The 14663-nt window shown below is 51.5% G+C and overlaps 4 protein-coding genes and 1 long non-coding RNA gene across 5 annotated transcripts in view; 1 reads left to right on the forward strand and 4 right to left on the reverse strand.

The window, feature by feature from the left end:
- Positions 1-14663, forward strand: part of LOC144322277 (uncharacterized) — a 192224-nt gene that overhangs the window by 173934 nt on the left and 3627 nt on the right. The gene's annotated exons all lie outside the window — the stretch shown is intronic.
- Positions 1494-2057, reverse strand: LOC144321714 (interferon alpha-1/2). The gene has a single exon (XM_077910993.1). The coding sequence runs from the start codon at positions 2055-2057 to the stop codon at positions 1494-1496; it is 564 nt and encodes a 187-aa protein (XP_077767119.1).
- On the reverse strand, positions 5168-5731 carry LOC144321715 (interferon alpha-1/2). Its single transcript, XM_077910994.1, has one exon. It carries the CDS (start codon positions 5729-5731, stop codon positions 5168-5170), a length of 564 nt encoding a protein of 187 aa, XP_077767120.1.
- Positions 8830-9393, reverse strand: LOC144321716 (interferon alpha-1/2). Its single transcript, XM_077910995.1, has one exon. It carries the CDS (start codon positions 9391-9393, stop codon positions 8830-8832), a length of 564 nt encoding a protein of 187 aa, XP_077767121.1.
- LOC144321717 (interferon alpha-1/2) lies at positions 12503-13066 on the reverse strand. The gene has a single exon (XM_077910996.1). The coding sequence runs from the start codon at positions 13064-13066 to the stop codon at positions 12503-12505; it is 564 nt and encodes a 187-aa protein (XP_077767122.1).

Consider the following 14663-nt stretch of genomic DNA (forward strand, 5'->3'; position numbering starts at 1 on the left):
GGATCTCAGCTGAAACCAAGATCTGGCTGTTTAGCCGACCTTGCCAACCACATTGCCTACCTCGCTGCTCTTTGGAACACTGTATTTTCCAGAGGGGGAGAGAGACAGCGAGAGCGAGAGCGAGAGAGAGCGAGAGAGAAAAGCTGAGGAAATTGGCTTTTTACACTCTCTGAATCCGTTCCTCCTAGAAAACCTGTTTTTACCTCGGGAGATGAATCACACAGCAGGGGCAACCTGATGCACACAACACAAGCCAGGTGTCCAGGCCTGGTCACTATCTCAGTGCATTGCTGGCTGTAGGGGGCAGTCTTCTGCTGTAGAGCATCGGACAGACCACCGAGTCCAATCCTCCCGCTTTGTCTTTGCTTGTTCCTACAGCCACTGTCCCCTGCTTGTAACGGGGACGTGCCCTCCGGTCCATAATGGTCTGTCATCAGGAGCAAAAGAAGACAACAAGGCCTCTCGGAGGAGAGTTTCCAAAAAGGAGGGAGCCCCCACAGACTCTGGGCTTCAGTGAGTGGCTTGCCCGTAGAAGTCACATGGCCACACAGGATCCACAAGGGAATCCATCTGGAGACCACTTCTCCTTTGGGACTCTGTTCCCTTGGCAGCGCTTCCATTGCTAGGCTTCAAGGGAACGGACCGGCTTGTAACTGGCAGACCCCACTAGGCATTTTCTTAAGGATATTGGCACTGGGACATCCACCAGTCTAATAGGGAAGGTATTATCTAGTGCTGCTTGATTATATTTCCGGATATGCCTGCTTCCTTTTCTGCCTACAGAGTTCCTATGTCCCTTCTTCTTGTTGTTGTACCGTGTGCTATGACTGCCATCACTTCACTCTGCTGGTTGTTTGGAGGTTTGTTTTTTCTCGACAGAACTCAGAGATACAGGGTAGGAGATGGGATCGGTCGTGTGCACCCTCAGCCTGACAGGCACATACGCACTGGCATCGAGGAGGACTATGGTTTGACTTCTCATGAGAGTAACAGAATCCTGAGGAGAAGAGTCATACGATCCACTCTTTCATCAGATTCTCTTCTGATTCCCTCCGTCTCGAAAGAAACCACAAATGCAAGAATGCTTGCAGAGAACGGTTTAATGAACAAAAGAATAAAAAACTTAATAAATAGAAAGCATCCCCACTCCCCCTGAATCACAGAGTGATGGTACACCTACTAGTATACAAAGAGAACCCAGTTGAGCCATAAATACAAATAAATAAATAAATAAATAATAAATAAATAAATAAATAAATAAATAAATAAATAAACGAATGAGTAGGAAGTAGAGAGATGGGCAAGGTTATGTGAAAGTAAGCGGTGTTTGTCGACTTGACTTGATGGTGCTGCCCCGTCCTGAACACGTTGGACACCCGATTGCCTTCGTGTCACCGTGACGGCAGGCGTGAGCTTCTCTGAGGCGGCAGGACACGTGCAAGTGTGCTCTGATCAGTCAGGGAATGTCATTTCCGTGCGGACCCGGGCGGGTCTCATTTCCTCCTCCTGATTCTTTCTTGCAAGATTGTCGAGGAGAAGAAGGATCTCCCGATTTCTGCTCGGACCATCTCCCAGGCACACGGGCTGTGGTTCCTGTCTTGCAGGTAGAGGGAGATCCTTTGGAAGTAGGTCCTCAGGGTGGAGTCCTCATGCATGAGGGGGGTCTCGGCCAGCCCCGCCTCCTGCAGGGGACAGGCCTCCAGGTCATCCAGCTGCTCAGAGAGCCCCGAGCACAGTTCCTCCAGGAGAGTCATGTTCCAAGGAGCAGAGGACGTGTCCGGGCAGAAGAGGTGGAAGACCTTCTGGGTCATCACGTGGACCACAGAGAGGGCCTGCGCCTCCTGGAGCCGCTGGCCATCAAACAGCTCCTTGGGGAAGGCAAAGTCATTGGTGTAGTGGTCACAAGAGCCGGCGGAGAGTCTCCTCATCTGTCCCAGGAGCGTCAGGACCCTCCAGTTGCGCAGGCCGTGGGTGTCGGGCAGGTGGCAAGCCAGACAGCACAGGGAGTGGCAGCTGAGCAGCACCAGGGCCACCGAGAAGGAGCAGGGCAGGGCCATCGGGGATCCTGCAGGGGCTGTGGGCCTGGCTGCGCTGGGCAAGTGTGGGAACCGCGGCTTCAGCTTCTCTGAGCATCTTCCCTCGTGTGTGGGGCTTAAGTAGGCATCAGACGCGTTTTCCATTTCTGAACGTCTCCCTCACTTTCTACTTCTCTTTTTGCTTTCCTTTATGATGCACTTTCGACTGGCTCTAGAGCACTGTTTCCCAACTACATGGGCGTGCTTGTCATGACTGCCCTTGCCTCCAGAGTCTTCTGGATTGGCTTTTCACGCATCATCCAGAAAAGTTCGGAACCCGGATGCGCTGTCTCTAGAGTACAGTGTATGTCCCATGCTCCTATCTGAACTTTGGACATACACAACCCCGTGTCGCTTCACCCTTCTCATGTGAAGGCGACGCAGGGTTAAGGATGTCTAACGCTGGTAAACATGAAGGCCAATTGTTAGGCTTCCGACGTGGAATGGGATGGCCAACGTTGAAGAGGGACCTATCGAGTACTGATAGGTACATGATTTCTGATACGGAAAGCACATATGCAGGTGAACCATGTCTACAAAGACAAGAGAATGAACGCAGAGTCTCTCCCAATTTAGAACGATGCCGAACTGCTGATCGGAATCGAAGAGTTGAATTACTTCCTTGACATGTGTTTCTGCAGTAAGGCCATTTCATGTTGCCTCGGCTGACAAAGTGATCTCTTGCCTCACCTGCGACTCCGTACTCATCAAGGTGTTTTCAAAACTCCTTTCTTTCTGTTTCGCACTGCGTCCAGTTACTGACGCGTTGACTGACTTTCGTAAAGTCAAACGATCATGCAGAATCTCTTTGTTCTGAAATGCTGAAAGCCCACATCACCTCCAGGCTCACACAGAAGCCACATCCACAAAGCGCCAAAGGCAGCTCCCGAGTCAGCCAAGGCCACCTCTCCCAGTGACTTTGAGATCCAGGAACGGATGGAGAGAAAGTCCTCTGCTCACAGGGGCCTGTCATTCCTAGGTGTGTCGCCCTCCTCGGCACACATTTCAGGGCTCTTCCACTAATTCAATGGCCATGCTTCTTGTGTGGTACTCAAGAAAGCCCAAGGAGAGACAACAAACAGGAAGCAAGAAGCTTTGGCTGGGGCCCTCCCAGACTGAGCTTTGGAGAGCCTACAGACCACTGGACTATCTAAGACTAGTTCACAGAGCTCAGAATCTTGGAAGCCTTGTCACAGGGATTCCCTCAGGTGGCTGAAGGTTCATTTCCAGGGACACTATGCAGATACAGACCATGGAGGTGGGAGAAGTCTCTCTACTTCGTATTTTTTTTCTGCGCAGCTAACTACTCGTAAAAGATATCTTGATTTTTAGAGAAAGAGAGAGAGAGAGAGAGAGAGAGAGTGAAAGCAATATAGAGAGCAGCGTGAGCAGGGGAGGAGAGGGAGTAGCAGACACCTACCTGAGAAGGAGCCCGATGACAGGCTCCATCCAAGGACCCTGGGATTGGCGATCCAGCCAAAGATAGATGCCTCATGGAACGAGCCACCCACGTGCCCCAGGGACAAGGAATCCTCTGCAGTCTCTGCGCTTGTGGGGAGCCTGGTGTGGGGTTCCATGCAACCGCCCTGAGATGAGGATCTCAGCTGAAACCAAGATCTGGCTGTTTAGCCGACCTTGCCAACCACATTGCCTACCTCGCTGCTCTTTGGAACACTGTATTTTCCAGAGGGGGAGAGAGACAGCGAGAGCGAGAGCGAGAGAGAGCGAGAGAGAAAAGCTGAGGAAATTGGCTTTTTACACTCTCTGAATCCGTTCCTCCTAGAAAACCTGTTTTTACCTCGGGAGATGAATCACACAGCAGGGGCAACCTGATGCACACAACACAAGCCAGGTGTCCAGGCCTGGTCACTATCTCAGTGCATTGCTGGCTGTAGGGGGCAGTCTTCTGCTGTAGAGCATCGGACAGACCACCGAGTCCAATCCTCCCGCTTTGTCTTTGCTTGTTCCTACAGCCACTGTCCCCTGCTTGTAACGGGGACGTGCCCTCCGGTCCATAATGGTCTGTCATCAGGAGCAAAAGAAGACAACAAGGCCTCTCGGAGGAGAGTTTCCAAAAAGGAGGGAGCCTCCACAGACTCTGGGCTTCAGTGAGTGGCTTGCCCTTAGAAGTCACATGGCCACACAGGATCCACAAGGGAATCCATCTGGAGACCACTTCTCCTTTGGGACTCTGTTCCCTTGGCAGCGCTTCCATTGCTAGGCTTCAAGGGAACGGACCGGCTTGTAACTGGCAGACCCCACTAGGCATTTTCTTAAGGATATTGGCACTGGGACATCCACCAGTCTAATAGGGAAGGTATTATCTAGTGCTGCTTGATTATATTTCCGGATATGCCTGCTTCCTTTTCTGCCTACAGAGTTCCTATGTCCCTTCTTCTTGTTGTTGTACCGTGTGCTATGACTGCCATCTCTTCACTCTGCTGGTTGTTTGGAGGTTTGTTTTTTCTCGACAGAACTCAGAGATACAGGGTAGGAGATGGGATCGGTCGTGTGCACCCTCAGCCTGACAGGCACATACGCACTGGCATCGAGGAGGACTATGGTTTGACTTCTCATGAGAGTAACAGAATCCTGAGGAGAAGAGTCATACGATCCACTCTTTCATCAGATTCTCTTCTGATTCCCTCCGTCTCGAAAGAAACCACAAATGCAAGAATGCTTGCAGAGAACGGTTTAATGAACAAAAGAATAAAAAACTTAATAAATAGAAAGCATCCCCACTCCCCCTGAATCACAGAGTGATGGTACACCTACTAGTATACAAAGAGAACCCAGTTGAGCCATAAATACAAATAAATAAATAAATAAATAATAAATAAATAAATAAATAAATAAATAAATAAATAAATAAACGAATGAGTAGGAAGTAGAGAGATGGGCAAGGTTATGTGAAAGTAAGCGGTGTTTGTCGACTTGACTTGATGGTGCTGCCCCGTCCTGAACACGTTGGACACCCGATTGCCTTCGTGTCACCGTGACGGCAGGCGTGAGCTTCTCTGAGGCGGCAGGACACGTGCAAGTGTGCTCTGATCAGTCAGGGAATGTCATTTCCGTGCGGACCCGGGCGGGTCTCATTTCCTCCTCCTGATTCTTTCTTGCAAGATTGTCGAGGAGAAGAAGGATCTCCCGATTTCTGCTCGGACCATCTCCCAGGCACACGGGCTGTGGTTCCTGTCTTGCAGGTAGAGGGAGATCCTTTGGAAGTAGGTCCTCAGGGTGGAGTCCTCATGCATGAGGGGGGTCTCGGCCAGCCCCGCCTCCTGCAGGGGACAGGCCTCCAGGTCATCCAGCTGCTCAGAGAGCCCCGAGCACAGTTCCTCCAGGAGAGTCATGTTCCAAGGAGCAGAGGACGTGTCCGGGCAGAAGAGGTGGAAGACCTTCTGGGTCATCACGTGGACCACAGAGAGGGCCTGCGCCTCCTGGAGCCGCTGGCCATCAAACAGCTCCTTGGGGAAGGCAAAGTCATTGGTGTAGTGGTCACAAGAGCCGGCGGAGAGTCTCCTCATCTGTCCCAGGAGCGTCAGGACCCTCCAGTTGCGCAGGCCGTGGGTGTCGGGCAGGTGGCAAGCCAGACAGCACAGGGAGTGGCAGCTGAGCAGCACCAGGGCCACCGAGAAGGAGCAGGGCAGGGCCATCGGGGATCCTGCAGGGGCTGTGGGCCTGGCTGCGCTGGGCAAGTGTGGGAACCGCGGCTTCAGCTTCTCTGAGCATCTTCCCTCGTGTGTGGGGCTTAAGTAGGCATCAGACGCGTTTTCCATTTCTGAACGTCTCCCTCACTTTCTACTTCTCTTTTTGCTTTCCTTTATGATGCACTTTCGACTGGCTCTAGAGCACTGTTTCCCAACTACATGGGCGTGCTTGTCATGACTGCCCTTGCCTCCAGAGTCTTCTGGATTGGCTTTTCACGCATCATCCAGAAAAGTTCGGAACCCGGATGCGCTGTCTCTAGAGTACAGTGTATGTCCCATGCTCCTATCTGAACTTTGGACATACACAACCCCGTGTCGCTTCACCCTTCTCATGTGAAGGCGACGCAGGGTTAAGGATGTCTAACGCTGGTAAACATGAAGGCCAATTGTTAGGCTTCCGACGTGGAATGGGATGGCCAACGTTGAAGAGGGACCTATCGAGTACTGATAGGTACATGATTTCTGATACGGAAAGCACATATGCAGGTGAACCATGTCTACAAAGACAAGAGAATGAACGCAGAGTCTCTCCCAATTTAGAACGATGCCGAACTGCTGATCGGAATCGAAGAGTTGAATTACTTCCTTGACATGTGTTTCTGCAGTAAGGCCATTTCATGTTGCCTCGGCTGACAAAGTGATCTCTTGCCTCACCTGCGACTCCGTACTCATCAAGGTGTTTTCAAAACTCCTTTTTTTCTGTTTCGCACTGCGTCCAGTTACTGATGCGTTGACTGACTTTCGTAAAGTCAAACGATCATGCAGAATCTCTTTGTTCTGAAATGCTGAAAGCCCACATCACCTCCAGGCTCACACAGAAGCCACATCCACAAAGCGCCAAAGGCAGCTCCCGAGTCAGCCAAGGCCACCTCTCCCAGTGACTTTGAGATCCAGGAACGGATGGAGAGAAAGTCCTCTGCTCACAGGGGCCTGTCATTCCTAGGTGTGTCGCCCTCCTCGGCACACATTTCAGGGCTCTTCCACTAATTCAACGGCCATGCTTCTTGTGTGGTACTCAAGAAAGCCCAAGGAGAGACAACAAACAGGAAGCAAGAAGCTTTGGCTGGGGCCCTCCCAGACTGAGCTTTGGAGAGCCTACAGACCACTGGACTATCTAAGACTAGTTCACAGAGCTCAGAATCTTGGAAGCCTTGTCACAGGGATTCCCTCAGGTGGCTGAAGGTTCATTTCCAGGGACACTATGCAGATACAGACCATGGAGGTGGGAGAAGTCTCTCTACCTCGTATTTTTTTTCTGCGCAGCTAACTACTCGTAAAAGATATCTTGATTTTTAGAGAAAGAGAGAGAGAGAGAGAGTGAAAGCAATATAGAGAGCAGCGTGAGCAGGGGAGGAGAGGGAGTAGCAGACACCCACCTGAGAAGGAGCCCGATGACAGGCTCCATCCAAGGACCCTGGGATTGGCGATCCAGCCAAAGACAGATGCCTCATGGAACGAGCCACCCAGGTGCCCCAGGGACAAGGAATCCTCTGCAGTCTCTGCGCTTGTGGGGAGCCTGGTGTGGGGTTCCATACAACCGCCCTGAGATGAGGATCTCAGCTGAAACCAAGATCTGGTTGTTTAGCCGACCTTGCCAACCACATTGCCTACCTCGCTGCTCTTTGGAACACTGTATTTTCCAGAGGGGGAGAGAGACAGCGAGAGCGAGAGCGAGAGAGAGCGAGAGAGAGCGAGAGAGAAAAGCTGAGGAAATTGGCTTTTTACACTCTCTGAATCCGTTCCTCCTAGAAAACCTGTTTTTACCTCGGGAGATGAATCACACAGCAGGGGCAACCTGATGCACACAACACAAGCCAGGTGTCCAGGCCTGGTCACTATCTCAGTGCATTGCTGGCTGTAGGGGGCAGTCTTCTGCTGTAGAGCATCGGACAGACCAACGAGTCCAATCCTCCCGCTTTGTCTTTGCTTGTTCCTACAGCCACTGTCCCCTGCTTGTAACGGGGACGTGCCCTCCGGTCCATAATGGTCTGTCATCAGGAGCAAAAGAAGACAACAAGGCCTCTCGGAGGAGAGTTTCCAAAAAGGAGGGAGCCTCCACAGACTCTGGGCTTCAGTGAGTGGCTTGCCCTTAGAAGTCACATGGCCACACAGGATCCACAAGGGAATCCATCTGGAGACCACTTCTCCTTTGGGACTCTGTTCCCTTGGCAGCGCTTCCATTGCTAGGCTTCAAGGGAACGGACCGGCTTGTAACTGGCAGACCCCAATAGGCATTTTCTTAAGGATATTGGCACTGGGACATCCACCAGTCTAATAGGGAAGGTATTATCTAGTGCTGCTTGATTATATTTCCGGATATGCCTGCTTCCTTTTCTGCCTACAGAGTTCCTATGTCCCTTCTTCTTGTTGTTGTACCGTGTGCTATGACTGCCATCACTTCACTCTGCTGGTTGTTTGGAGGTTTGTTTTTTCTCGACAGAACTCAGAGATACAGGGTAGGAGATGGGATCGGTCGTGTGCACCCTCAGCCTGACAGGCACATACGCACTGGCATCGAGGAGGACTATGGGTTGACTTCTCATGAGAGTAACAGAATCCTGAGGAGAAGAGTCATACGATCCACTCTTTCATCAGATTCTCTTCTGATTCCCTCCGTCTCGAAAGAAACCACAAATGCAAGAATGCTTGCAGAGAACGGTTTAATGAACAAAAGAATAAAAAAACTTAATAAATAGAAAGCATCCCCACTCCCCCTGAATCACAGAGTGACGGTACACCTACTAGTATACAAAGAGAACCCAGTTGAGCCATAAATACAAATAAATAAATAAATAAATAAATAAATAAATAAATAAATGAATAAACGAATGAGTAGTAAGTAGAGAGATGGGCAAGGTTATGTGAAAGTAAGCGGTGTTTGTCGACTTGACTTGATGGTGCTGCCCCGTCCTGAACACGTTGGACACCCGATTGCCTTCGTGTCACCGTGACGGCAGGCGTGAGCTTCTCTGAGGCGGCAGGACACGTGCAAGTGTGCTCTGATCAGTCAGGGAATGTCATTTCCGTGCGGACCCGGGCGGGTCTCATTTCCTCCTCCTGATTCTTTCTTGCAAGATTGTCGAGGAGAAGAAGGATCTCCCGATTTCTGCTCGGACCATCTCCCAGGCACACGGGCTGTGGTTCCTGTCTTGCAGGTAGAGGGAGATCCTTTGGAAGTAGGTCCTCAGGGTGGAGTCCTCATGCATGAGGGGGGTCTCGGCCAGCCCCGCCTCCTGCAGGGGACAGGCCTCCAGGTCATCCAGCTGCTCAGAGAGCCCGGAGCACAGTTCCTCCAGGAGAGTCATGTTCCAAGGAGCAGAGGACGTGTCCGGGCAGAAGAGGTGGAAGACCTTCTGGGTCATCACGTGGACCACAGAGAGGGCCTGCGCCTCCTGGAGCCGCTGGCCATCAAACAGCTCCTTGGGGAAGGCAAAGTCATTGGTGTAGTGGTCACAAGAGCCGGCGGAGAGTCTCCTCATCTGTCCCAGGAGCGTCAGGACCCTCCAGTTGCGCAGGCCGTGGGTGTCGGGCAGGTGGCAAGCCAGACAGCACAGGGAGTGGCAGCTGAGCAGCACCAGGGCCACCGAGAAGGAGCAGGGCAGGGCCATCGGGGATCCTGCAGGGGCTGTGGGCCTGGCTGCGCTGGGCAAGTGTGGGAACCGCGGCTTCAGCTTCTCTGAGCATCTTCCCTCGTGTGTGGGGCTTAAGTAGGCATCAGACGCGTTTTCCATTTCTGAACGTCTCCCTCACTTTCTACTTCTCTTTTTGCTTTCCTTTATGATGCACTTTCGACTGGCTCTAGAGCACTGTTTCCCAACTACATGGGCGTGCTTGTCATGACTGCCCTTGCCTCCAGAGTCTTCTGGATTGGCTTTTCACGCATCATCCAGAAAAGTTCGGAACCCGGATGCGCTGTCTCTAGAGTACAGTGTATGTCCCATGCTCCTATCTGAACTTTGGACATACACAACCCCGTGTCGCTTCACCCTTCTCATGTGAAGGCGACGCAGGGTTAAGGATGTCTAACGCTGGTAAACATGAAGGCCAATTGTTAGGCTTCCGACGTGGAATGGGATGGCCAACGTTGAAGAGGGACCTATCGAGTACTGATAGGTACATGATTTCTGATACGGAAAGCACATATGCAGGTGAACCATGTCTACAAAGACAAGAGAATGAACGCAGAGTCTCTCCCAATTTAGAACGATGCCGAACTGCTGATCGGAATCGAAGAGTTGAATTACTTCCTTGACATGTGTTTCTGCAGTAAGGCCATTTCATGTTGCCTCGGCTGACAAAGTGATCTCTTGCCTCACCTGCGACTCCGTACTCATCAAGGTGTTTTCAAAACTCCTTTTTTTCTGTTTCGCACTGCGTCCAGTTACTGATGCGTTGACTGACTTTCGTAAAGTCAAACGATCATGCAGAATCTCTTTGTTCTGAAATGCTGAAAGCCCACATCACCTCCAGGCTCACACAGAAGCCACATCCACAAAGCGCCAAAGGCAGCTCCCGAGTCAGCCAAGGCCACCTCTCCCAGTGACTTTGAGATCCAGGAACGGATGGAGAGAAAGTCCTCTGCTCACAGGGGCCTGTCATTCCTAGGTGTGTCGCCCTCCTCGGCACACATTTCAGGGCTCTTCCACTAATTCAACGGCCATGCTTCCTGTGTGGTACTCAAGAAAGCCCAAGGAGAGACAACAAACAGGAAGCAAGAAGCTTTGGCTGGGGCCCTCCCAGACTGAGCTTTGGAGAGCCTACAGACCACTGGACTATCTAAGACTAGTTCACAGAGCTCAGAATCTTGGAAGCCTTGTCACAGGGATTCCCTCAGGTGGCTGAAGGTTCATTTCCAGGGACACTATGCAGATACAGACCATGGAGGTGGGAGAAGTCTCTCTACTTCGTATTTTTTTTCTGCGCAGCTAACTACTCGTAAAAGATATCTTGATTTTTAGAGAAAGAGAGAGAGAGAGAGAGAGAGAGAGAGAGTGAAAGCAATATAGAGAGCAGCGTGAGCAGGGGAGGAGAGGGAGTAGCAGACACCTACCTGAGAAGGAGCCCGATGACAGGCTCCATCCAAGGACCCTGGGACTGGCGATCCAGCCAAAGACAGATGCCTCATGGAACGAGCCACCCAGGTGCCCCAGGGACAAGGAATCCTCTGCAGTCTCTGCGCTTGTGGGGAGCCTGGTGTGGGGTTCCATGCAACCGCCCTGAGATGAGGATCTCAGCTGAAACCAAGATCTGGCTGTTTAGCCGACCTTGCCAACCACATTGCCTACCTCGCTGCTCTTTGGAACACTGTATTTTCCAGAGGGGGAGAGAGACAGCGAGAGTGAGAGCGAGAGAGAGCGAGAGAGAGCGAGAGAGAAAAGCTGAGGAAATTGGCTTTTTACACTCTCTGAATCCGTTCCTCCTAGAAAACCTGTTTTTACCTCGGGAGATGAATCACACAGCAGGGGCAACCTGATGCACACAACACAAGCCAGGTGTCCAAGCCTGGTCACTATCTCAGTGCATTGCTGGCTGTAGGGGGCAGTCTTCTGCTGTAGAGCATCGGACAGACCACCGAGTCCAATCCTCCCGCTTTGTCTTTGCTTGTTCCTACAGCCACTGTCCCCTGCTTGTAACGGGGACGTGCCCTCCGGTCCATAATGGTCTGTCATGAGGAGCAAAAGAAGACAACAAGGCCTCTCGGAGGAGAGTTTCCAAAAAGGAGGGAGCCCCCACAGACTCTGGGCTTCAGTGAGTGGCTTGCCCATAGAAGTCACATGGCCACACAGGATCCACAAGGGAATCCATCTGGAGACCACTTCTCCTTTGGGACTCTGTTCCCTTGGCAGCGCTTCCATTGCTAGGCTTCAAGGGAACGGACCGGCTTGTAACTGGCAGACCCCAATAGGCATTTTCTTAAGGATATTGGCACTGGGACATCCACCAGTCTAATAGGGAAGGTATTATCTAGTGCTGCTTGATTATATTTCCGGATATGCCTACTTCCTTTTCTGCCTACAGAGTTCCTATGTCCCTTCTTCTTGTTGTTGTACCGTGTGCTATGACTGCCATCACTTCAATCTGCTGGTTGTTTGGAGGTTTGTTTTTTCTCGACAGAACTCAGAGATACAGGGTAGGAGATGGGATCGGTCGTGTGCACCCTCAGCCTGACAGGCACATATGCACTGGCATCGAGGAGGACTATGGTTTGACTTCTCATGAGAGTAACAGAATCCTGAGGAGAAGAGTCATACGATCCACTCTTTCATCAGATTCTCTTCTGATTCCCTCCGTCTCGAAAGAAACCACAAATGCAAGAATGCTTGCAGAGAACGGTTTAATGAACAAAAGAATAAAAAACTTAATAAATAGAAAGCATCCCCACTCCCCCTGAATCACAGAGTGACGGTACACCTACTAGTATACAAAGAGAACCCAGTTGAGCCATAAATACAAATAAATAAATAAATAAATAAATAAATAAATAAATAAATAAATAAACGAATGTGTAGTAAGTAGAGAGATGGGCAAGGTTATGTGAAAGTAAGCGGTGTTTGTCGACTTGACTTGATGGTGCTGCCCCGTCCTGAACACGTTGGACACCCGATTGCCTTCGTGTCACCGTGACGGCAGGCGTGAGCTTCTCTGAGGCGGCAGGACACGTGCAAGTGTGCTCTGATCAGTCAGGGAATGTCATTTCCGTGCGGACCCGGGCGGGTCTCATTTCCTCCTCCTGATTCTTTCTTGCAAGATTGTCGAGGAGAAGAAGGATCTCCCGATTTCTGCTCGGACCATCTCCCAGGCACACGGGCTGTGGTTCCTGTCTTGCAGGTAGAGGGAGATCCTTTGGAAGTAGGTCCTCAGGGTGGAGTCCTCATGCATGAGGGGGGTCTCGGCCAGCCCCGCCTCCTGCAGGGGACAGGCCTCCAGGTCATCCAGCTGCTCAGAGAGCCCCGAGCACAGTTCCTCCAGGAGAGTCATGTTCCAAGGAGCAGAGGACGTGTCCGGGCAGAAGAGGTGGAAGACCTTCTGGGTCATCACGTGGACCACAGAGAGGGCCTGCGCCTCCTGGAGCCGCTGGCCATCAAACAGCTCCTTGGGGAAGGCAAAGTCATTGGTGTAGTGGTCACAAGAGCCGGCGGAGAGTCTCCTCATCTGTCCCAGGAGCGTCAGGACCCTCCAGTTGCGCAGGCCGTGGGTGTCGGGCAGGTGGCAAGCCAGACAGCACAGGGAGTGGCAGCTGAGCAGCACCAGGGCCACCGAGAAGGAGCAGGGCAGGGCCATCGGGGATCCTGCAGGGGCTGTGGGCCTGGCTGCGCTGGGCAAGTGTGGGAACCGCGGCTTCAGCTTCTCTGAGCATCTTCCCTCGTGTGTGGGGCTTAAGTAGGCATCAGACGCGTTTTCCATTTCTGAACGTCTCCCTCACTTTCTACTTCTCTTTTTGCTTTCCTTTATGATGCACTTTCGACTGGCTCTAGAGCACTGTTTCCCAACTACATGGGCGTGCTTGTCATGACTGCCCTTGCCTCCAGAGTCTTCTGGATTGGCTTTTCACGCATCATCCAGAAAAGTTCGGAACCCGGATGCGCTGTCTCTAGAGTACAGTGTATGTCCCATGCTCCTATCTGAACTTTGGACATACACAACCCCGTGTCGCTTCACCCTTCTCATGTGAAGGCGACGCAGGGTTAAGGATGTCTAACGCTGGTAAACATGAAGGCCAATTGTTAGGCTTCCGACGTGGAATGGGATGGCCAACGTTGAAGAGGGACCTATCGAGTACTGATAGGTACATGATTTCTGATACGGAAAGCACATATGCAGGTGAACCATGTCTACAAAGACAAGAGAATGAACGCAGAGTCTCTCCCAATTTAGAACGATGCCGAACTGCTGATCGGAATCGAAGAGTTGAATTACTTCCTTGACATGTGTTTCTGCAGTAAGGCCATTTCATGTTGCCTCGGCTGACAAAGTGATCTCTTGCCTCACCTGCGACTCCGTACTCATCAAGGTGTTTTCAAAACTCCTTTTTTTCTGTTTCGCACTGCGTCCAGTTACTGATGCGTTGACTGACTTTCGTAAAGTCAAACGATCATGCAGAATCTCTTTGTTCTGAAATGCTGAAAGCCCACATCACCTCCAGGCTCACACAGAAGCCACATCCACAAAGCGCCAAAGGCAGCTCCCGAGTCAGCCAAGGCCACCTCTCCCAGTGACTTTGAGATCCAGGAACGGATGGAGAGAAAGTCCTCTGCTCACAGGGGCCTGTCATTCCTAGGTGTGTCGCCCTCCTCGGCACACATTTCAGGGCTCTTCCACTAATTCAACGGCCATGCTTCTTGTGTGGTACTCAAGAAAGCCCAAGGAGAGACAACAAACAGGAAGCAAGAAGCTTTGGCTGGGGCCCTCCCAGACTGAGCTTTGGAGAGCCTACAGACCACTGGACTATCTAAGACTAGTTCACAGAGCTCAGAATCTTGGAAGCCTTGTCACAGGGATTCCCTCAGGTGGCTGAAGGTTCATTTCCAGGGACACTATGCAGATACAGACCATGGAGGTGGGAGAAGTCTCTCTACTTCGTATTTTTTTTCTGCGCAGCTAACTACTCGTAAAAGATATCTTGATTTTTAGAGAAAGAGAGAGAGAGAGAGTGAAAGCAATATAGAGAGCAGCGTGAGCAGGGGAGGAGAGGGAGTAGCAGACACCCACCTGAGAAGGAGCCCGATGACAGGCTCCATCCAAGGACCCTGGGATTGGCGATCCAGCCAAAGACAGATGCCTCATGGAACGAGCCACCCAGGTGCCCCAGGGTCAAGGAATCCTCTGCAGTCTCTGCGCTTGTGGGGAGCCTGATGCGGGGTTCCATCCACCCGCCCTG

Source organism: Canis aureus, chromosome 10 (assembly GCF_053574225.1).
Source record: "Canis aureus isolate CA01 chromosome 10, VMU_Caureus_v.1.0, whole genome shotgun sequence".
Classification (NCBI taxonomy): domain Eukaryota; kingdom Metazoa; phylum Chordata; class Mammalia; order Carnivora; family Canidae; genus Canis; species Canis aureus.